Source organism: Macaca mulatta, chromosome 15, assembly GCF_049350105.2.
Source record: "Macaca mulatta isolate MMU2019108-1 chromosome 15, T2T-MMU8v2.0, whole genome shotgun sequence".
Lineage (NCBI taxonomy): Eukaryota > Metazoa > Chordata > Mammalia > Primates > Cercopithecidae > Macaca > Macaca mulatta.
Genome location: NC_133420.1, coordinates 37,751,488 through 37,774,781, shown reverse-complemented (window position 1 = coordinate 37,774,781; position 23,294 = coordinate 37,751,488). Strand labels below are relative to the sequence as shown.

The window sequence follows — 23,294 nt, the reverse complement described above, 5'->3', positions numbered from 1 at the left end:
CTTTGTATTAATTTTTTTAAAAGCTATATTTAAATTTTTAAGAACTCATGCTATGCAACTGCCTCAAATATAAAACTCTTTTATGATAAGCTTGTTTCATAATTCAAGAGCCAGACCCCTTGTATAAATCTAAGAAAGAGCTACCTCTGTGTTACACTTTAGTTCCTAAGAAAAGGAGTTGTGGTGAGGTTTCTGGGACTTTTATGCTTTTTGTAGGAGAAAATCAAGTTCTATGTTTGTGTTATCTGCTAAGCCTAAAATGCTTCATCTGCCTGCAGAACCCACCAAGAGTAAGTAGGCTCTCCTTGGGCATGTCAAGGTAAATAACTAAAAAATAAATCAAGGGGAGTGGCTGGATGAGGGAGGGAGGGCAGCTGTTGCTCTCTCAGCTCTCCACTTCCTAGGGCCTAGAGTGAGGGCCTTCAAGAAGAAAAGAAGCCAACAAAAAATTACTTGGGCCTGGAAGATACGGCTTTATCATGAGGACTCAGATATTTCTCCACTAATAAAATGAAAACTAGCTTATTTAGAATACCCTTAGCTAGAAGGAAGTAGGTTTTTATAAAGCTAGGAAAAGTCAGGTACTCCTATATACCCTGGTCCTCAAAAGTCCTGGGAACTGGTATTAGCAAAACCAGTCTACAGCAGGTCTAAGCTGCTGGGCCCTTTGGAAAAGCTGGGGGAAAACATTCACTAGGCCCAAATGGGTAAACTACCCCATGTTCTATCCCAGAATTAAACGAACTATGTGGGCCATCATAAGCCATCTATTTTGTACATATGAAGACAAGAGGAACAGAGTCAAATCCTGGTTCCACCAAGTCAGTTGTGACTTTGAACAACAAACTCTTATTTGTTAAGTCTAAGTTCCTCACCTGGAAAACAGGCTGTTCTGAGGATTAAGCCCCAACTCACAACAAGTACAAATACTAATAAGAACTCAGTACATAAGAACCATGCATTCAGCACTGAGGCAAGCAAGGCTTCACATCCATAATTTAATTCCTACAAAGACTCTACCAATTAAGTATTAGAATGCTAAATTTACAGGTGAAGAAAGAAACTGAGGCAAGGAATTAAGTAAATTTCCTAACATACACAGCTTACAAGTGGGAAGCCAGAGCTCTAATCTGGCCAGCCCAGTTCCAATGACTGCATTCTTCACCACTAGGCCCATTTATTTAGATATATAAGGTTATATCTCTATGCCTCAGTTCATCATCTATAAAACTGAACTAATACATTTTGCCTCCAAGGTCATTGTTAAGTTTAAATCAAATAACCTATATAATACCAACTATAATACAAGTAGCTCTAGTAGGAAAAGTTTTTTGTCCAGAGACCTGATTTGAATCCCAGCTCTGCCATTCACTCCATAAATGGTCACAGATGAGTTGCTCACCCTCAATGGGCCACACTCTCCACAGCTGTAACACTGGACTCACTGATTAATTTATTCATTCTCTCAAAATATGTGTTGTGTGTCCACCATACACCAAACGTTATCTATATCCTAGCACTACAGCAACAAACACAACAGACAAGATCCATGCACCTTTGTGGGACTTACTTTCTACAGGGAAGGCAGAATAATCAACATATAACATGCAAGATGGTTAAGATGGTTATGGGTAGTAAGCACATAACATGCAAGATGGTTGCGGGTAGACCGGGGAAAATAATGCAGGGCAAGGCAAAAAGGGGAATGTCAGTGATAGGCAGGGGTGCCTCGCTATTTCATAAAAAGCTGTCAAAGAGCACCTCGCTGATATGATGACATTTGAGACAAGGCCTGAAGGGATCAGGGACACCAGAGAGAAGAGAAAGTGCAAAGCCCCTGAAGGAGGAGCTGGCTTGGGCATGCTAGAAAAACTGCAGGGTCAGTAGCTGGGGCGGGGAAGCAGGAGAGGGTGGGGCGCCAGGAGTAAGGAGAGAGCGCAGCCAGGGCAATGGTACAGGGCTTTGGAGGCCCTTATCTGGACTTTTACACTGAATAAAAAGGAAAGGCTTTGATTTGGGGGCAGAGATGGGACATGATCTGACTTACATTTTTAAAAGATTATTGATTACTGTGTGGAAATGCACTACAGTGAGGCAAGGATGGAAGCCCAGAGGCCAAACAGGAGAGGCCTGCAGCATCCAGGTGAGATAAGAGAGGCGAACTGAAGCGGTGGCAGCAATAAGGTCGTGAGGACTGATGGAAGACATGCAGAAGGCAGGGCTGCACAGAGGCAGCCAGGGAGGGAGAGGAGAACTGAACTCTCAGTGGCATCATCTGGAAGCCAAGTGAGCCAAGGAGGGAGGGATCAACACGTCAAATACTGCTGCAGTCTGCGTAAGATGAAGACTGAAAATTGATCCTTGGATTTGGCAAAATGGAAGTTGTTAGTGTTGGGCAAACTGTTTCAGTGGAGGGGTTGAGATGACTGAGAGTCCAGTCCCAATGGGTTTAAGAGAGAAAGGGAACTGGAAAGCAATACTAATGGAGATAAAGGAAAAGGACAAAAATAATGACCTCACAGAGCAATTTAAAAGGATACAGTTTTGATTCTGGAATCATATTCATGTTACGCATATTCAAAAAATTAAATCAATAAAAATAGGGTAAAAAAACTCTAAAATTGAATACAAATAAAAACAAACGAATCTAATTGTGTTTCAAATGACTAACCCAACAACGGCTGTACAAAGAATGAAACCAAACAACTTTTAAATTCAAGAACATACTATAGTACACTTTTAGCCTAAAAACAAAAGCCTAAAAACAAAGAGAACCACTTTAACAAACAAATCTTGAACTGGAAGAGTTCCAGATTTGTTTATTAAAGTGGTTCTCTTTGTTTATTAAAGTGTTTCTCACTGTTTTTCACAGTGGAAAGAGTGGAGTAATTCTGTAACTATGTGCATATATTACAGAATTGAGTAAATCAGCAGATATGGTGATGTTGTCAGAGCCAGGGTTCTTACTGTTGGAGAAGGGAAGTAAAAGTATGGAAGTGGGAAAAACAGGAAAGAACCCAGTGAGTTTGGACTGGAATTAAAGCCACCACTGTGAAGTAATGATTTTTTAAAAAAATAAATTATGCATTTACACACACACACACACACACAGCCTGCTAAAGGGCCTAGACACAATGGTACCCTCATAGCAATGAACACACCTAGCACCAAATCTTGGTTGTTAAATATCATTCCTCACTAAAAGGAATCAAGGCTCTTGGAGAAATGGCTCATTCAGGGCAGGAGCAGTACAGGATGAGCATGGAAAATCTATTTTGTCCCAGAAAGTAAGGAAGTGCTCCCAAAAAGATGGAGACATGTCGAAAGAAACTGCCACTTACCAAATCTGGGACAATATGATATGAATGTCAGAATGGATAATAGTCCATTGAATAAAATAAGAATCTTCAAGCCCACACTGATCATAAACAAATAAACAAGAAATATATTAATAAAAGGAGTTTAACAGAGAACGCATCCTTCTAGTAAATGCCACCTAATACAAATGAAGAAGGAATGTGATTTAAAAAATGTTACTGTTGGCCGGGCGCGGTGGCTCAAGCCTGTAATCCCAGCACTATGGGAGGCCGAGACGGGCGGATCACGAGGTCAGGAGATCGAGACTAGACTAGCCTGGCTAACACGGTGAAACCCCGTCTCTACTAAAAAAATACAAAAAACTAGCCGGGCGAGGTGGCGGGCACCTGTAGTCCCAGCTACTCGGGAGGCTGAGGCAGGAGAATGGCATAGACCCAGGAGGCAGAGCTTGCAGTGAGCTGAGATCCGGCCACTGCACTCCAGCCTGGGCAACAGAGCAAGACTCCATCTCAAAAAAAAAAAAAAAGTTACTGTTAGAAAAAAACTGTCATAGTAACATTTGACTTGGACAAGAATCATCAATATATGGTAGAACTCATGGTAGAAGTTTGAAGAGGAAGAGAACACATACAGCGTTACAAAGTATCTTCTACAAATTATTCATTACATAGGTTAATATAATTTACATTGGAGAAAACTGACAGACATTACCTTAAGAAGTGATCAAAGTTAATATCACCAAAAATGGGATTGATATTGTGTGCCTCCTTAAGAAAATACCATAAACAAAATAGTATGTAGCATTCCTGCCAAAACTGCATAGCCAATCTAATCTAACCAATCTAATCTAATCATGAATTGAGTCTTAAGAACAGATAATCCCAAAGTGAGGGGCTAGCTTGAACTATTCAAGTATGTTCACATCATAAAAAGAAGACAGGGGGGCGGAGCAAGATGGCCGAATAGGAACAGCTCCAGTCTCCAACTCCCAGCGCGAGCGACACAGAAGACCGGTGATTTCTGCATTTTCAACTGAGGTACTGGGTTCATCTCACTGGGGAGTGCCGGACGATCGGTGCTGGTCAGCTGCTGCAGCCCGACCAGCGAGAGCTGAAGCAGGGCGAGACATTGCCTCACCTGGGAAGCGCAAGGGGGAAGGGAATCCCTTTTCCTAGCCAGGGGAACTGAGACACACAACACCTGGAAAATCGGGTAACTCCCACCCCAATACTGCGCTTTAAGCAAACAGGCACACCAGGAGATCATATCCCACACCTGGCCGTGAGGGTCCCACACCCACGGAGCCTCCCTCATTGCTAGCACAGCAGTCTGTGATCTACCGGCAAGGCAGCAGCGAGGCCGGGGGAGGGGCGCCCGCCATTGCTGAGGCTTAAGTAGGTAAACAAAGCTGCTGGGAAGCTCGAACTGGGTGGAGCTCACAGCAGCTCAAGGAAACCTGCCTGTCTCTGTAGACTCCACCTCGGGGGACAGGGCACAGTAAACAACAACAAACGCAGCAGAAAGCTCAGCAGACACAAACGACTCTGTCTGACAGCTTTGAAGAGAGCAGTAGATCTCCCAACACGGAGGTTGAGATCTGAGAAGGGACAGACTCCCTGCTCAAGTGGGTCCCTGACCCCTGAGTAGCCTAACTGGGAGACATCCCCCACTAGGGGCAGTCTGACACCCCACACCTCACAGGGTGGAGTACACCCCTGAGAGGAAGCTTCCAAAGCAAGAATCAGACAGGGACACTCGCTGTTCAGAAATATTCTATCTTCTGCAGCCTCTGCTGCTGATACCCAGGCAAACAGGGTCTGGAGTGGACCTCAAGCAATCTCCAACAGACCTACAGCTGAGGGTCCTGACTGTTAGAAGGAAAACTATCAAACAGAAAGGACACCTACACCAAAACCCCATCAGTACATCACCATCATCAAAGACCAGAGGCAGATAAAACCACAAAGATGGGGAAAAAGCAGGGCAGAAAAGCTGGAAATTCAAAAAATAAGAGCGCATCTCCCCCGGCAAAGGAGCGCAGCTCATCGCCAGCAACGGATCAAAGCTGGACGGAGAATGACTTTGACGAGATGAGAGAAGAAGGCTTCAGTCCATCAAATTTCTCAGAGCTAAAGGAGGAATTACGTACCCAGCGCAAAGAAACTAAAAATCTTGAAAAAAAAAGTGGAAGAATTGATGGCTAGAGTAATTAATGCAGAGAAGGTCATAAACGAAATGAAAGAGATGAAAACCATGACACGAGAAATACGTGACAAATGCACAAGCTTCAGTAACCGACTCGATCAACTGGAAGAAAGAGTATCAGCGATTGAGGATCAAATGAATGAAATGAAGCGAGAAGAGAAACCAAAAGAAAAAAGAAGAAAAAGAAATGAACAAAGCCTGCAAGAAGTATGGGATTATGTAAAAAGACCAAATCTACGTCTGATTGGGGTGCCTGAAAGTGAGGGGGAAAATGGAACCAAGTTGGAAAACACTCTTCAGGATATCATCCAGGAGAACTTCCCCAACCAAGTAGGGCAGGCCAACATTCAAATCCAGGAAATACAGAGAACGCCACAAAGATACTCCTCGAGAAGAGCAACTCCAAGACACATAATTGCCAGATTCACCAAAGTTGAAATGAAGGAAAAAATCTTAAGGGCAGCCAGAGAGAAAGGTCGGGTTACCCACAAAGGGAAGCCCATCAGACTAACAGCAGATCTCTCGGCAGAAACTCTACAAGCCAGAAGAGAGTGGGGGCCAATATTCAACGTTCTTAAAGAAAAGAATTTTAAACCCAGAATTTCATATCCAGCCAAACTAAGTTTCATAAGTGAAGGAGAAATAAAATGCTTTACAGATAAGCAAATGCTTAGAGATTTTGTCACCACTAGGCCTGCCTTACAAGAGACCCTGAAGGAAGCACTAAATATGGAAAGGAACAACCGGTACCAGCCAATGCAAAAACATGCCAAAATGTAAAGACCATCGAGGCTAGGAAGAAACTGCATCAACTAACGAGCAAAATAACCAGTTAATATCATAATGGCAGGATCAAGTTCACACATAACAATCTTAACCTTAAATGTAAATGGACTAAATGCTCCAATTAAAAGACACAGACTGGCAAACTGGATAAAGAGTCAAGACCCATCAGTCTGCTGTATTCAGGAGACCCATCTCACACGCAGAGACATACATAGGCTCAAAATAAAGGGACGGAGGAAGATTTACCAAGCAAATGGAGAACAAAAAAAAGCGGGGGTTGCAATACTAGTCTCTGATAAAACAGACTTTAAACCATCAAAGATCAAAAGAGACAAAGAAAGCCATTACATAATGGTAAAGGGATCAATTCAACAGGAAGAGCTAACTATCCTAAATATATATGCACCCAATACAGGAGCACCCAGATTCATAAAGCAAGTCCTTAGAGACTTACAAAGAGACTTAGACTCCCATACAATAATAATGGGAGACTTCAACACTCCACTGTCAACATTAGACAGATCAACGAGACAGAAAGTTAACAAGGATATCCAGGAATTGAACTCATCTCTGCAGCAAGCAGACCTAATAGACATCTATAGAACTCTCCACCCCAAATCAACAGAATATACATTCTTCTCAGCACCACATCGTACTTACTCCAAAATTGACCATGTAATTGGAAGTAAAGCACTCCTCAGCAAATGTACAAGAACAGAAATTATAACAAACTGTCTCTCAGACCACAGTGCAATCAAACTAGAACTCAGGACTAAGAAACTCAATCAAAACCGCTCAACTACATGGAAACTGAACAACCTGCTCCTGAATGACTACTGGGTACATAACGAAATGAAGGCAGAAATAAAGATGTTCTTTGAAACCAATGAGAACAAAGATACAACATACCAGAATCTCTGGGACACATTTAAAGCAGTGTGTAGAGGGAAATTTATAGCACTAAATGCCCACAAGAGAAAGCTGGAAAGATCTAAAATTGACACTCTAACATCGCAATTAAAAGAACTAGAGAAGCAAGAGCAAACACATTCGAAAGCTAGCAGAAGGCTAGAAATAACTAAGATCAGAGCAGAACTGAAGGAGATAGAGACACAAAAAACTCTCCAAAAAATCAATGAATCCAGGAGTTGGTTTTTTGAAAAGATCAACAAAATTGACAGACCACTAGCAAGACTAATAAAGAAGAAAAGAGAGAAGAATCAAATCGACGCAATTAAAAATGATAAAGGGGATATCACCACCGACCCCACAGAAATACAAACTACCATCAGAGAATACTATAAACACCTCTACGCAAATAAACTGGAAAATCTAGAAGAAATGGATAATTTCTTGGACACTTACACTCTCCCAAGACTAAACCAGGAAGAAGTTGAATCCCTGAATAGACCAATAGCAGGCTCTGAAATTGAGGCAATAATTAATAGCCTACCAACCAAAAAAAGTCCAGGACCAGATGGATTCACAGCTGAATTCTACCAGAGGTACAAGGAGGAGTTGGTACCATTCCTTCTGAAACTATTCCAATCAATAGAAAAAGAGGGAATCCTCCCTAACTCATTTTATGAGGCCAACATCATCCTGATACCAAAGCCTGGCAGAGACACAACAAAAAAAGAGAATTTTAGACCAATATCCCTGATGAACATCGATGCAAAAATCCTCAAAAAAATACTGGCAAACCGGATTCAGCAACACATCAAAAAGCTTATCCACCATGATCAAGTGGGCTTCATCCCTGGGATGCAAGGTTGGTTCAACATTCGCAAATCAATAAACATAATCCAGCATATAAACAGAACCAAAGACAAGAACCACATGATTATCTCAATAGATGCAGAAAAGGCTTTTGACAAAATTCAACAGCCCTTCATGCTAAAAACGCTCAATAAATTCGGTATTGATGGAACGTACCTCAAAATAATAAGAGCTATTTATGACAAACCCACAGCCAATATCATACTGAATGGGCAAAAACTGGAAAAATTCCCTTTGAAAGCTGGCACAAGACAGGGATGCCCTCTCTCACCACTCCTATTCAACACAGTGTTGGAAGTTCTGGCTAAGGCAATTAGGCAAGAGAAAGAAATCAAGGGTATTCAGTTAGGAAAAGAAGAAATCAAATTGTCCCTCTTTGCAGATGACATGATTGTATATTTAGAAAACCCCATTGTCTCAGCCCAAAATCTCCTTAAGCTGATAAGCAACTTCAGCAAAGTCTCAGGATACAAAATTAATGTGCAAAAATCACAAGCATTCTTATACACCAGTAACAGACAAACAGAGAGCCAAATCAGGAATGAACTTCCATTCACAATTGCTTCAAAGAGAATAAAATACCTAGGAATCCAACTTACAAGGGATGTAAAGGACCTCTTCAAGGAGAACTACAAACCACTGCTCAGTGAAATAAAAGAGGACACAAACAAATGGAAGAACATACCATGCTCATGGATAGGAAGAATTAATATCGTGAAAATGGCCATACTGCCCAAGGTAATTTATAGATTCAATGCCATCCCCATCAAGCTACCAATTACTTTCTTCACATAATTGGAAAAAACTGCTTTAAAGTTCATATGGAACCAAAAAAGAGCCCGCATCTCCAAGACAATCCTAAGTCAAAAGAACAAAGCTGGAGGCATCACGCTACCTGACTTCAAACTATACTACAAGGCTACAGTAACCAAAACAGCATGGTACTGGTACCCAAACAGAGATATAGACCAATGGAACAGAACAGAGTCCTCAGAAATAATACCACACATCTACAGCCATCTGATCTTTGACAAACCTGAGAGAAACAAGAAATGGGGAAAGGATTCCCTATTTAATAAATGGTGCTGGGAAAATTGGCTAGCCATAAGTAGAAAGCTGAAACTGGATCCTTTCCTTACTCCTTATACGAAAATTAATTCAAGATGGATTAGAGACTTAAATGTTAGACCTAATACCATAAAAATCCTAGAGGAAAACCTAGGTAGTACCATTCAGGACATAGGCATGGGCAAAGACTTCATGTCTAAAACACCAAAAGCAACGGCAGCAAAAGCCAAAATTGACAAATGGGATCTAATTAAACTAAAGAGCTTCTGCACAGCAAAAGAAACTACCATCAGAGTGAACAGGTAACCTACAGAATGGGAGAAAATTTTTGCAATCTACTCTTATCTGACAAAGGGCTAATATCCAGAACCTACAAAGAACTCAAACAAATTTACAAGAAAAAAACAAACAACCCCATCAAAAAGTGGGCAAAGGATATGAACAGACATTTCTCAAAAGAAGACATTCATACAGCCAACAGACACATGAAAAAATGCTCATCATCACTGGCCATCAGAGAAATGCAAATCAAAACCACAATGAGATACCATCTCACACCAGTTAGAATGGCAATCATTCAAAAGTCAGGAAACAACAGGTGCTGGAGAGGATGTGGAGAAATAGGAACACTTTTACACTGTTGGTGGGATTGTAAACTAGTTCAACCATTATGGAAAACAGTATGGCGATTCCTCAAGGATCTAGAACTAGATGTACCATATGACCCAGCCATCCCATTACTGGGTATATACCCAAAGGATTATAAATTATGCTGCTATAAAGACACATGCACACGTATGTTTATTGTGGCACTATTCACAATAGCAAAGACTTGGAATCAACCCAAATGTCCATCAGTGACAGATTGGATTAAGAAAATGTGGCACATATACACCATGGAATACTATGCAGCCATAAAAAAGGATGAGTTTGTGTCCTTTGTAGGGACATGGATGCAGCTGGAAACCATCATTCTTAGCAAACTATCACAAGAACAGAAAACCAAACACCGCATGTTCTCACTCATAGGTGGGAACTGAACAATGAGATCACTTGGACTCAGGAAGGGGAACATCACACACTGGGGCCTATCATGGGGAGGGGGGAGGGGGGAGGGATTGCATTGGGATTTATACCTGATGTAAATGACGAGGTGATGGGTGCAGCACACCAACATGGCACAAGTATACATATGTAACAAACCTGCACGTTATGCACATGTACCCTACAACTTAAAGTATAATAATAATAAATAAATTAAAAAAAAAAAAAAAAAAGAAGACAGGGTGAGGAACTACTGCAGATTAAAGAAGACCAGAGACACATGACAACTAAATGTAATGTGGGGACTGGATCCTGGATCAGGATCAGGATCCAGAATAAACTGTCATAAAAGACATTATTGAGTTAATTATAAAAATTCAACTATAGGCTGTATATTAGATAATAGTATATGAGACAACACTGTTTCTGCTTGTGATAATAGTACCATGGTTAGGTAAGATAATGTCCTTGGTCTGAGGAACCACACCCTGAATTATCTAGGGAGAAAGGAACATCATAGCATCAATCAATCCACTCTCCTAGGGCTCAGAAAGATAATAGTAGAGTGCGTGTGTGTACAGACGGGGAAAGATAAAACAAATGTGGCAAATGCTAACAACTGATGGAGCTGGGTGCATAGTAAATGGGAGTTCTTTCCTGTAGTCTCAAAAAAAATATTTTGAAAATTTTGCCTAGCACATAGCAAAGGTTTCTTTCATCCTTCCCCTGGCCATCCTTAACTCTTCGATACACTTTTTAACTGATAAAAATTGTGCTTGGTTGATTGGATTTTTTTGGTTGCCAACATTTAAAACACACGAGTTTTCACCAAAAAAAAAATCCCATCTTCTCTGGAAAATTTGTTAGATGCAAGAACTGGCAACCATGTGACCACTGCTGAGTGAGAGGCAGCAACTCCTGGCTGGCTTCACTCATGTATCTCGCCAGTCCGGCCCCTGAGGTGTCTAAACTGGACTCCCGGTTTGTAACAGTGCCGACCACAAGCCACGTGGAAGTGGTCACTGGAAGGAAGCAGCAGCCAGTGTGGTTCTGCTGGCACCTCATCAAGGCAGAGGGGAAAGAGATAAGTAAGGCCAAGGAGTTAGCTCCTCCTGTGCCCCTCCAAGAAGTCCTGGGTCAATTACTGATGTCTTAGGACTCGCGTACCTCACCCTACTTACCGTTGAGAAATAGCTTTTCCAATTTCTCCAGCAGCTCAGCACATTGATTCAGCTGTTCCTGGAAACCCTCGGCCACGCAGTAATCCACGTCGCTGGCCTGCAGCAACTCCTCAAATGCCTTAATCATGGTGTTCATGTGTTGACGGGAGATGACACAGATGCCATGGCCATCTTTAATCTGCTGCCGTTGAAGGGAGAGCTCCCTGGCTTGGGACTGAACTAATGAATCGTATCTGATAAAAGAGGGGAAAGAAAATACTTGGACCATTTTAGAATTGAATTTTTGTGACCTTAACACTAATTGGAAAAATGACAGAGTACAATTTTTAAAAGCCTGCAGCTGTACAAGTATATATACTTTTAGAAAAATTGAAACTGTACAAGGTCACCCCTTCTTTGATTTCACACAGCCAACAAATGCTGGAACAAAGATTCTTCTGCAACATTTGTAACCTTATAAAGCCCCCAATTAAAGTACAGATTGGCAAGGACTCAGGCGAACAATTAGTTTCCAAACACTCTTCAAAAATACTATTCTGAATTGTAGAAATGAGTGCCCCAAGGGTCAGAGGACCTACCAAAAATTCTCATGAAGTGTGATAAAGAAAGTGTACGGCAAGGAAAAAAAAGATAGGACTCTCTCCTCCCGAACGAAATGTCACTGAATAATCACGATGCTAACTACCATTTACTGAGGGTCTAGGACCTGTCAGTAACTGAATTCAGTGCTTTATATGTTATCTGATCCTCTCAGTCTTCCAAAATGTATAAATGTCCCCTTTTACAGAAGAAGAAGCTGATTGCAAAGCTAGTTAAGTGGTAAAGATTTTGGATTCAAACACGATTCTCACTTTGAAGATCATTATGCAGTATTACCTTCTTACCACCATGTGCCATCTTTTCCTGTGTGAGCCCATAAGAGAAAGGCACTGAGTAACTACAAAGGTTAAGGGAAATGTGACTCAGGTAAACTGGCCACAGTAACCTTGCTCCAGCGAGTAGTTTGGCAAAGATGTTGACACTTCAGTTCAACATACCTTCCTAGAAATGACAACACTACATGGGCTGGCAGTCGCCTTCAACATAGAGTGTGCACATGCAGATTACATGATCCCAGCATTAAAGGTGGGGGCCAGTATCATGTGAATACTGGAGTAACATAGGCAAACATGGGTAACTCATGAGCAACATGGGTAAACATGGGTACTGGAGTGGGATAATGTGGGCTTGAACCCTGGCAATGGCTTTGACCAGCTCTGTGAATATTCCCTGCCAAGTCACCACAGCTGCTTTGAGGCTCAGTTTCCTTACCTATAATAACTAGTTTAGGAACACCTCCTTCTCAGGTGATTTTGAGGATTAGATAAGAAAAGTGCCTAACCAGAGGCCTGAGACAACAGCCTTTCAATAATTACAAGCTTCCTTCAATCTCACTGCTTGGGAAGTCTTGAAAAATTCATCCTGGCTCCTGACAATTCAGAACAATGTGTTTGACTCAAATTAGTGACAAATGAAGGTCAACTTTACAAATGATCCCATTTTTGCCATATCTCATGAAGCAAAACTGTATATATCTATGACCATAAAGCATTATCTTCATGACCTAAGAATTCTTCTCTTTCAACACAGGCTTATTTCTCTAAGATGACCTTAAAGGGTAAAGATATGGAAAATATTTATATTCCTCCTACCTTGCCTAGACATCAGTTTTAGTTTCACAGCACAGCAAAAAACAGTAACAGAGTCCAGTAGCACACAGTGCAGTTCAAGCACAGGCTCTATCACTCACCAAGTGACTAGTATGAAACCTTTACCCTGAGCCCCCAACTCGAGGAGGGTGAAATCGGCCCTGCCAATTTCCAGAGGACCCAAGACTTGTAACTGATGTTCACGTGTGTGGTCGCTGTTCCTCTTCTTTGTGGCCTCACCTCTCACTTCTCCACAGGACCTGGCTGCCTGAACCCCACCATCAAGCCCTCCCCAGAACACACTCTACCTATCACAGAGCCGCGTTCTCTTTTAGCTCATGGGCTCTCACCTAGTGGCAATACTGGGGGACTACAGGCTTAAATGGTGAGACCGCAGAGGTGGAATGTACCTGGAAGGTGAGAGATCTCTGAACTTATTCTGCAGATTATGGATCTCACTGAAAAGTTCCATGTTCAAATTCTGCTCCTTCTGCAGCTCATATTCCTGTTCCTCCAGCTGCTGTTTGAGGTTCTCTAGCATCCTGCCATCAATCATCTCTGGGGCCAGCGGATGGAGGATTTTCATGTGTTTCACATATCGTACTTGGTGCAAACCTGAAAAGGTCATTTCTTCCTCATCAGAACTACTCTTGGGCTTGCTCAAGCCATCCTGGGCCCCTTCCGTCCCACACAAAACTGTAATAATGGCCTCACTGCACTGGGAGTGCTTTTGAAGCTGAAATATGAAATTCTGGTAGCCTTCCAGCTCAGTTTCCAAGTCATGGATTTTCTGTTTTAAGTATTCTGTCTCATTTGAGGTATCAGTGCTCTCTGACTGATCAGTCCCCATCACACTGACTTTAGCAGAAGGCTGACTCTTGGAACTCAAGTAAGTAGCTACTGAAGTTGGGCTTAGAACATCTTCAGGATTTTCTTTGCATGATGGCAAGCTGGCAAGGTCATCAGGTGGGCAAATCTCAGAGCCTGAAAATCAAAAACATTTATGTCAGTATCTCTTTTACTAAAATCCAACCCCTCTCCCTCCTTCCTCACAGCCATAGCCAAGCCAAGACCACTGCAGTGGCCTAACAAGCCTCCCTCAAAAAGGCCCTGGTATTTCCTAACACACTTCCCTCAAAAAGCCTCAGTCTTTCCTAACAAGCCTCCCTCAAAAAGCCCTCGCCTTTCCCTCTTACCCCTCAGTTGTCTTCTTCCTCAGAGTGACTGGTCTAAAAAGTAAATTTAACCGTGATAAACCTACATACACCCCCTCTAAAATTCATCGACATTCCCACTATCTAGTTCCATTCCCACTATCTACATGAGACCTTCCCACGATCTAGTTCCAGGCAACCTTTCCAGGAATATCTCTGGCACCCCTGTGGAGATTTCCTACAAAATTAACCATGATTCTCTGCACATAGCTTGCTGTTTCATGCCTCCATGCTTTTGCATGAGCCGTGCCCTCTGCCTGGAACCCCCTCAGCCCTCTATTCTACTCCTACCTAATGAACTCTTTCCACACCCAGATCTAATTTTCCCTCCTCTGCAAGCCCACTGCCAAACTACACAAAAGTCACAACTCGCTGTGGTTCTGTAGCACCTTATGCATATTACTCAAGACAAATATACTATGTGCTAGGTGCTAAAGTAAAAATTATAAGTGGCTTATTTGTTGATTCACATAGCAATTAGTTATCTGAATGCCTCTCTCCCTCACCAGACTGCACGTTTCTTCACAGCAGAGATGTGGCCTTTCATTTTCACGTTCTCGGCATCTAGTACAGTATGTAACCCAGACCAGAAGTCAGTGCCAGTGTGAGAAACACTGACAGACTGTGAAGCAACACTAAAGAGTGGTAATTCTGAATATCCACGACATGTGAAAGTCTTCTCATGTCCATGTCTAACGGCTTCCAGGAGATACCCTGACATCCCCTTTAGTAAGGTGTTTCACTCACTCACAACACTGCCAGGAAATATTTCCTTATAGCTAGTAATAGCTAAACCCTTAGAAATGCAGCCAAACTTCTTTGAGAAGTGGAGTGGTACAGCAGAAAGAATATGAAGCTTAGAAGGTTGCACAGCCTGAGGCAAGTGACTTTACTATCCAAGAGCCTCAGTTTCCCCTGTGTCTAAAATGTGGAAAGAGATGTCTCATGTGGCTGTAGTGCAGCTTCAAGCCCAGGCCTGACTCCAGAGCTTCTGTTCTTAACCACTATGCCACACTGCTGGCTGCCCAGGGAAAGTTCTGCTCAATACAGAGAGCTGTCTGAATACTTAAGGGGCAGCAGAATGTAGTAGAAAAACCTGCCTTTGAAATTCAACACACATGGTTTCAAACTCTGGCTCTGCCACATAGGCAAGTTACTTGACCTCTCTGAGCTTTAGTAGCTTTATCTGTAAAATGGAAAGAACATCATTCACTGTGAAAAGTTGTGTGTATATGTTTGTTTTTAGAGATTATATGGAACAATATCTGCAAAAAGGAAAAAAAAAAAAAAAAAGGCTAGCCCAGTATCTGGCACACAGTAGTGAAGGAATCCAAGTAACACAAACATCGTCTAACCATTCGAAGACAGGAGATGCCCTTCACCGGAGGCGTGCATGCAAAGGTCAGCCTGGAAAAATGCTACAGAAGCAACAACGTGGGGTTGGACTGGGTGACCTCAGAGATCTCTCAGAAAGAAGTTTACACAAAAATCGTCATTAGATGCATGTCCCAATTTCTGATTCTGCCATCTGCTCCTTGTGTCTTTAGGTACACTCTTGTCTCTGTTCATGATGCAAATACCATAAAATACGGTATTTCATTTTAGAAAGCAGCTGCTACCTGACCTAAAGGAAGCATTCCTAATACAGTAGTTTTATTGTACACACTTTGCTATGATAATTAGTCAATAATAGCCTTGAGGGTGGAGACCGTGTCATCCATGTCTGTTTCTCCAGTATCTCACACAGGGCCTGGGACAGAGAATGTACTCAGCAAGTACTTCTGGCTGAACAAGAAAGAGAAAGGGGAGTGGGGAGGGAGATATCTCTCAATAAGGCTTTCTTCCAGTGAATCACCCTCCAACACAAGAAAATATCTTTGCTGTAACAACCTCCAGATAATGGAGTTTGGTCTGTACTTCATGACAAGAAGCATGTTCACTCATGGAAATAAAGATTAGTTCCCAGGACTTTCCTTAAGTAATTATGAGGCATCACTAATATCCCCACTTTACAGAAGAGAAGGTTGAGGCTTAGAGAGCTTAAGACTTTGCTCAGGGTTCAGCGTAGGTAAGTAGTGGAGCCCTTCCTCCAAGCCTGGCGGTCTGCCTCTAACGCTCTGAATGCTGCTTCCCAAAGTAACACTCCTGCAACGGAATCTCCTGTACCAGGGTGCATGAGCAAAGACAGAAAGAGTTCTTAACCCTCAATGTGAAGGCCAAGATGCCTGTAAAATCCTTTATTCACATCCCAAGTATCTGTCAAGGGCCTCATGAAAAAGAAACAGCAGTGAAGATGTCAACACGCAGCACCCGGCCTCAGCTGGGCAACAATTAAAAGGTGGAAGTTCAGGCAGACGCAACTCATGTGCAAAGTTCTGGAAGCACATTCGGAAAAATGAAAGACGTTCAGTAATGAAGGGAAGTACTGACAGGGAAGGGGAAGCTGTCAATTAGTTAAGAAGTTTGTATTAATGACTATGAAGAAATCAAAAGATGTCCCCAAGACCATTTATGAATATTTGCATTATAAGAAATACTGTAGTTCTACAACTTTCCACAATTCAGTTAAGGGGGACTTTATTGCCTGGTAGAGTAGCTTTCTCCTCAAAGCCCAGAACACGCAGAAACATGTGAACATGTATTCACTGCAGTGACTCTGGACCTTGCAAAGTATACACCACTGGAAACAGTGTATGTACCACAACTCAGTATTTTTCCAGAGACTCGTGTTCCCATGGCCATCCCATGACAAATTTAGGATTCTTGAGGACAATTATTTCTAACAGAGTGAGTTAGATCTGGATTAATAGTGATTTTTTTTTTTAATGAATGGGGAAAAATATCTAACATAAAAAGAATGTAGGCATTTGTTCATTCTGGTTGAATGAGAACATGAGTATTTGTTATATTATCTTTTGTGCTTATGTATGCTTCTAATACTTCATAATTTTAAAAAGAGAGGAATACAACTTGCCTGTGCCCTCACCCACATATCTGCACCTTTTTCACTGCTCTGCCTGGCAAACCCCACAAATCCAGTCTCAGCCTCAGGCTCTCCTCTGACCCACTCCTCCCGGGCACACAGGCCAGCACTGAACATACCTCAGCAACAGGCAGCCCCGCGCTGAATACTGACAGGCTGTTGGGATGGTTGTCTCCTCTGACCTGTGGGGTCCCTGAGAGCAGGCTGTGTCTTTTCATGTTGAACCACCAGAACCCAGCCCACCACCTGGTAGAGAAGCATGTTGACACATGGACGGGTGGGCTCTGACATCCTACTGTACTTTGACTCTTCTCCTACTTACCAGCTGGGTGACCCTGGGTCAATTATTTCTTAAAACCTCAGCTTCCCATGTGTTAGACTGGAATTATAATAACGCCCCAAGAGGGCTGCTATGGGCTTAGCAATAATTTTAGATGAAACATCCCAAATGGTGCCTGGCACATGGAAGGTGTTCAGTACACATAGGGATTGAATTCTGACCGATCTCGTAGCTTGTTTGCTGATCACTGTCCATTTCCTTGTCTCTCCAGGCAGAAGATGTGGTTTTAATTCCTTTCTGCTCTCCTGGGTTGTCCTGGTAGGCTGCTCCCACAGGGGGCTGAGCTACAGGCAATCACAAAGAGAAAGAAAAATAAATAAAACCGTAAGACTTGAAACTTAGCCAAGCAACTGAGAAGAACACAAAGATACAACAGGGAAAATAAAAACACTGGGGAGGCAAAATGCAATTTATAAGATAAAATTAATCTATTGAGCTGCCATAACAGGACATAAAAAGCATAAATATACTGCAGCTTGTCTGAAATGGTTTAAGTCCAGGCCCTCAAAAAGCTGAGTGAGAAAATGAATTCTATCAATTCGTGCCCATTTTTCCCAAGAAGACAGAGGTCCTAGGGTCTCCTGGGCAACTGTTGAGGTAGCACCTGGGGTGGAGGCACCCTGGTGTCTCAGTAAAAAATAAAAACAGTATTGAGTGTAAATGGCAAGCTAGGAGTCAGGCGTGGTGGCTCATGCCTATAACCCAGCACTTTGGGAGGCCGAGGTAGGAGGGTCACTTGAGGCCAGGAGTTCAAGACCAGCCTGGGCAATATAGCAAGATCCCCATCTCTACAAAATATAAAAAATTTAAATTTGAATTTTAAAAAATGGCAAGCTATGGGGAAAGTGCCAGGGCCTCTGTTGAGCTGAGTTACCTTTGCCATAAAATCTTTCCTCCATGAAGGTCCCCACAACCCTGTACTGATTTAGTTAACTGCCACCTCCCCCAACCCACACCAGACAGGGAGCTCTCAGAAGGCAGAGACTGTATCTGATTTATTTCTCTCCTACCCCCAGCGCATGAGGCTGGAAACCTAGCAGGTGCCCAGGGAATGTTCACTGAATGAATGAAAAGATGCCTGGATGATGGTTGAATGGATTAGAAGAAGGTAGATAAGGAGGTGGTAAGGGAAGAGCAATTCTGCCAAAGGTCTTCTTATCTGGAAACCTCAACTATGGTAAATCCAAAAGAAAACCTAAAATTAAAGGAAACTTACCTTTGGCTATGGATCACCATAAAATGCATACAAGAAGTATCACATACTAGGCTTTGAGAAACAGTAAAGAACATGGGCTTTGAAATTAGGCAGGCTGATTGAAGTTGGTCACAATGTGACTGTAGCCAAGTCACTTTATCTCTGAAACTGCTGCCTTAACTATAAGATGGTAGTAATTTCTGTATCTGCCTCAAAGGACTGTTGAGAGAACCCAATTAGATCATGTACTTAGAGTGTACAGCAAGACTCAGTAAGTAATAGGTGCTTGTTTTATTAACACCACAATATGTCCAAGACTCCAGAGTCATCTCCAATCCCTGAACCACTCTAGAAATCCTCTAATCTGATGCAACCTCCCACCCTGGTATTCATTCCCTTCATTGGCAAGTCCTAAAGAACATCAATATCCTGTCTGAACATTCACCTCTCCCCATCACTCTAAGGGAACTTGGGATGACCCCAAGGACACTGCTTCTCCCGCAGCCTTCAAAGTTGTGGTCATTTCTTTCCCATAGCTCTCATATCATGGGCCCAAAGTGTGTAAGTGTTTTTGCTCCTCACTGCCATTTCTAGATCATTCTCTCTCTTCCCTGAAAATTCCACCTTTGCAGCTAATGCTTCCAGACTATACCACCACCGACCCCACTTTACTGTAATCATCCATGGTCCCCTGATTCACTGAATCCCCTGAGGTTTGGTGACAATGTGGCTCCTAACCACCTTCCTTCTCTACATTGCTTTACGGTATAATTCCTCAGCGCTGTCTATGCTTGCTGTCTCCAATCTCTCTCCTGCATTCTCTCTCTGGAACCCATGCCAATCAGACCCCACCCACTCCATGGAAACAGCCTCCCTTCAAGGACACCAATGGCTTCCACATTGTTAAATCCCAAAGTCAATCCTCAGTCCTTGTCTTACCTGTCCTATAGCAATATCTGACACTGCTAATCCCCTCCTTACTCAGCTTCTGGGAAGTCATCCTCTCTTGGACCCCTCCTACCTCACTGGCTGGTCTTTCTGGTCCAACCTTTAACCACTAGAGAGCCGCAGTTTCAATTCCTGGACCTGGTTGCTATGGCTCCAAGTCATATTGCTTCAAATATTACCAATATATTGCCATTTCCTAACTCTGTATCTCTAATCCAGACCTCTGCCCTTGACTCCAGACTCATCTGTCTCCAATTGCCTATCTGGTATCTCCACAGGGATGGTCAACAGGCATCTCAAATGTCCAAACCAGACCCCTAATGTCCCCCTCATGCTTGCCTCTCATGCAGTCTTCAGTCTTTCTCATCTCAGTGAATGACAACTCCATCCTTCCAAAGGTTCATATCCAAAGTGATCCTTTAAAGCAGAGGTTGGACTACCTTTCTTAAAAAGTCAAATAATAAATACTTTAGGCTTTTCAGGCCATAGGGTCTCTATGGTAACTACTCAACTCTGCCATCAAAGCACAAAAGCAAACAGACAATATGCAAACAAATGGGTGTGGCTGTGTTTCAATTAAACTTTATTTCCAAAAACAGGAAGTGAACCGGATTTGGCCCACAGGCTGTGGTTTGTCAACTCCTACTTTTCTTTTTTTTTTTCAGATGGAGTTTCACTCTTGTCTCTGCTCACTGCAACCTCCGCCTCCCAGGTTCAAGCGATTCTCCTGCTTCAGTCTCCTGAGGAGCTGGGATTACAGGCACATGTCACCATGCCTGGCTAACTGTGTATTTTTAGTAGAGACGGGGGTTTCACCATGCTGGCCAAGCTGGTCTCGAACTCCTGAACTCAGATGATCTGCCCGCCTTGGCCTCCCAAAGTGCTGGGATTACATGTATGAGACACTGCGCCCACCCTGTCAACCCCTACTTTAAGGCTCAAGTCAAATCATGACTCTGCTGCTCAAAACCCTCCAAAAGTTTCCAATCTTACCGAGTAAAAGAGTCCTAGGACAGCCTTTGAGAGCCTGCCTGATCTGTTGCCTCCCGGACCTCATCTTCTATGACTCTCCCGCTTCCTCACTCCACTCCAGCCACACAATTAGCCTCCTTACTATTCATTCATCTTCCCTGTTCACAGCAGCACCAGGGCCTTTGCCTTTTTCCTTCTTCCCAAGATGACTAGAGCACTCATTTCCCCTGTTTCCCTTCAAATGCCATTTCACCACCGGGGCTCTCTAGCATTCGTGACATGAGCAAATCCTGCCCCTCCTCCACATTCCCCACACCCGAATCCTGCTTCATTCTTTTCCATGGCACTTATTTTCTCCCATGTTATACGTATGCTTATCAGCTTTCTGTCTTCCCCCCGACCCCACACACACACAAGAATGTAAGCTAGACACAGAGACACAGACTTCATCTGCTTTGTTCACTCCCCTCTCCTCAGTGCCTAGAATAGTGCTTGGCACACAGAGGAAATGAATAAATAAATAAAAGGTTACTTTTGTTGTTCTTGTTATGGTGCTGCTGCCATCTGCTTATAGAAGTTCAAAATTAGGAGTCAACATGTGCACATTTGTGGATTCATGAGCCCTGAGAAAATGATGTAAAATGCTACTTATATGCTCACCTGCATCATTCTGTGGGAGGGCCCTCAGCTTTCTTCAGATTCTCAAAGGGTTACTGGTCCAAAATCTCTAAGCACCACTGTCCTAGACTAGAGGACGCCACTAGACACATTTCCTCCAAGTCTCTGGATCCTAACTATTTAGGGACATTTTAACCCAGGGGCTTTCTGTTGTCTTGCCTCCCAGGAGAGCAGAGCCAGCAGGTTCAAAGAGGGTGGGGAAGTGGATCACTTCTAGTGGAAGACACAAGGTTAGTAAGGTTTGGAATTAGCCCCAAGTTGGCCTGGACATTCCAGAGAACTCTGCAAAGTAGATCCTCACTTGCATACCTCTGACGTCACACGCCAGAGGCGTCCACAGACAAAGCCAAACACAACTGGGGCATCTGCAGAGAATCCTAAGTGAAGGCAGCAGTGCTCCCTCAGACCTATGAGCACTACAAGTTCCCTTTATCCAGACTCCAGAGTAAAATGAAAGCAATGGATTCATTCTCCTTATTGTGTTCCCTCTGTTGTGCATTTGTCAAGAGTCAAGATTAATCACTGCAATTCATGAAATTTATGCTCAAACTTATTGCAATTCTAAACAACAAGGTTGACATTTCAAGCAGTTTTCTATCGAGCCGTTTGTCTAGCTCACAGGGAATACATTTTTCTTGGTGCTTACCATTCAGCAACATTTTGTCGGGCGTTGGCCTCCCCTCCATCATTGCTTCAGCCAGAATTAACTTTTGGTGAAGTTGCTTATTACAAGTTTTAAACTCCTTCAGCTCCCCCTGCAGCTCCAAGATCTGGCTCTGCAGCTGCGTCACCACCTCCTGGGTGGCAGGGAGACGATATGTATTTCTTAATGACTGGGATGGTTTTATTAGGATTGGCAAGCGGGACTTCTTAGCCTCCTGAAAACACACATATGCAACAATGAATACACTTTGAACACACTTCCTTTGGTTGCACAGTCAACATTCTCATGCCAGCCTTATAAAACAGAATTCGAACTGGCTGCCCAGACTTTTCGGTCCTATAATGGCAGCTATGTTTATCCACCAGCCAAAGAGCTTGTATCTTGGCAGGTCCCTCCCCTGATCATCAAGGGCCAAGCTTCTCCTCGCCACCCTCCTGGCCCTGGCCCATTGTCTCTCTGGACAATCCAGACGCTCCGTAAATGGCAGTTCTTCTTCCAACTTGATCTTCTGGGAAATGTTATTTTGCTCCTTATCTATTTCCTCATTTCCCAAACATTCCTCAGTCTAATCTAATCTGGCCTATCAACCCCTGCTAGTCCACCAGAATCACCCCTTACTTCGGTGGCTACTAAGTTGCCAACCCAGTGGATATTTCCCAGGCTCAGAACTCCCAGTCATCCTCATTCATAATGACTTATGGGCACTACAGAGTCAACTGAAAATTCAACTCTTCAGCTTCATCACCCCATGCCTCCACTGCAAATCTATGCCACTTCAACAATCTCTGTCTTGGTGAATCACATGACTATCCATTTACTACACAATCTAGAACCATGGAAATAATTTTTAAGTTTCCCTTTATTCTTGTCACCCACTTTCACCATTCATCAGGGTCCATTAATTACAAGTCCCAGGCTGTCTCTCAATTCTTTCAACACTTCTCATCCTCCACTGCTACCACTCAACTCCAAGATGCTGTTAGTTCTCACCTAAGTCATGGCAACAGCCTCCTGGGTGGTCTCCACACGTCCACTTTTGCCCTCTCTAAGCCACTCTCCATGCTACAGCAAAAAGACAAACCTACTACTCCTCTCTTCTGCCTAAAACTATTTTAATTGCTTCCCAGTTCTCTCAAGACAAAGGTCAAGGTCCATACCACAACCTACAAAGTCCTGCAGGACCTACAGCCTAAATTACACCCCCTTCCACTTTACCCTGCTCTTCAACAAC

At 43.0% G+C, this 23,294-nt stretch overlaps 1 protein-coding gene across 15 annotated transcripts in view; it reads right to left on the bottom strand.

Moving 5' to 3' along the window:
- CDK5RAP2 (CDK5 regulatory subunit associated protein 2) overlaps window positions 1-23,294 on the bottom strand; it is a 191,452-nt gene that overhangs the window by 40,955 nt on the left and 127,203 nt on the right. For all 15 annotated transcript variants that reach the window (XR_013405629.1, XM_015116954.3, XM_028834907.2 and 12 more), the window contains 4 exons: window positions 22,046-22,277; window positions 17,768-17,890; window positions 13,480-14,053; window positions 11,382-11,614 (listed from right to left, as the gene is read on the bottom strand). Coding sequence is in view for 14 of the 15 variants with exons in the window: in XM_015116954.3 (XP_014972440.3) it covers window positions 11,382-11,614; window positions 13,480-14,053; window positions 17,768-17,890; window positions 22,046-22,277 (1,162 nt within the window). In the remaining variant the exon portion in view is untranslated. The remainder of the gene's footprint in view (window positions 1-11,381; window positions 11,615-13,479; window positions 14,054-17,767; window positions 17,891-22,045; window positions 22,278-23,294) is intronic.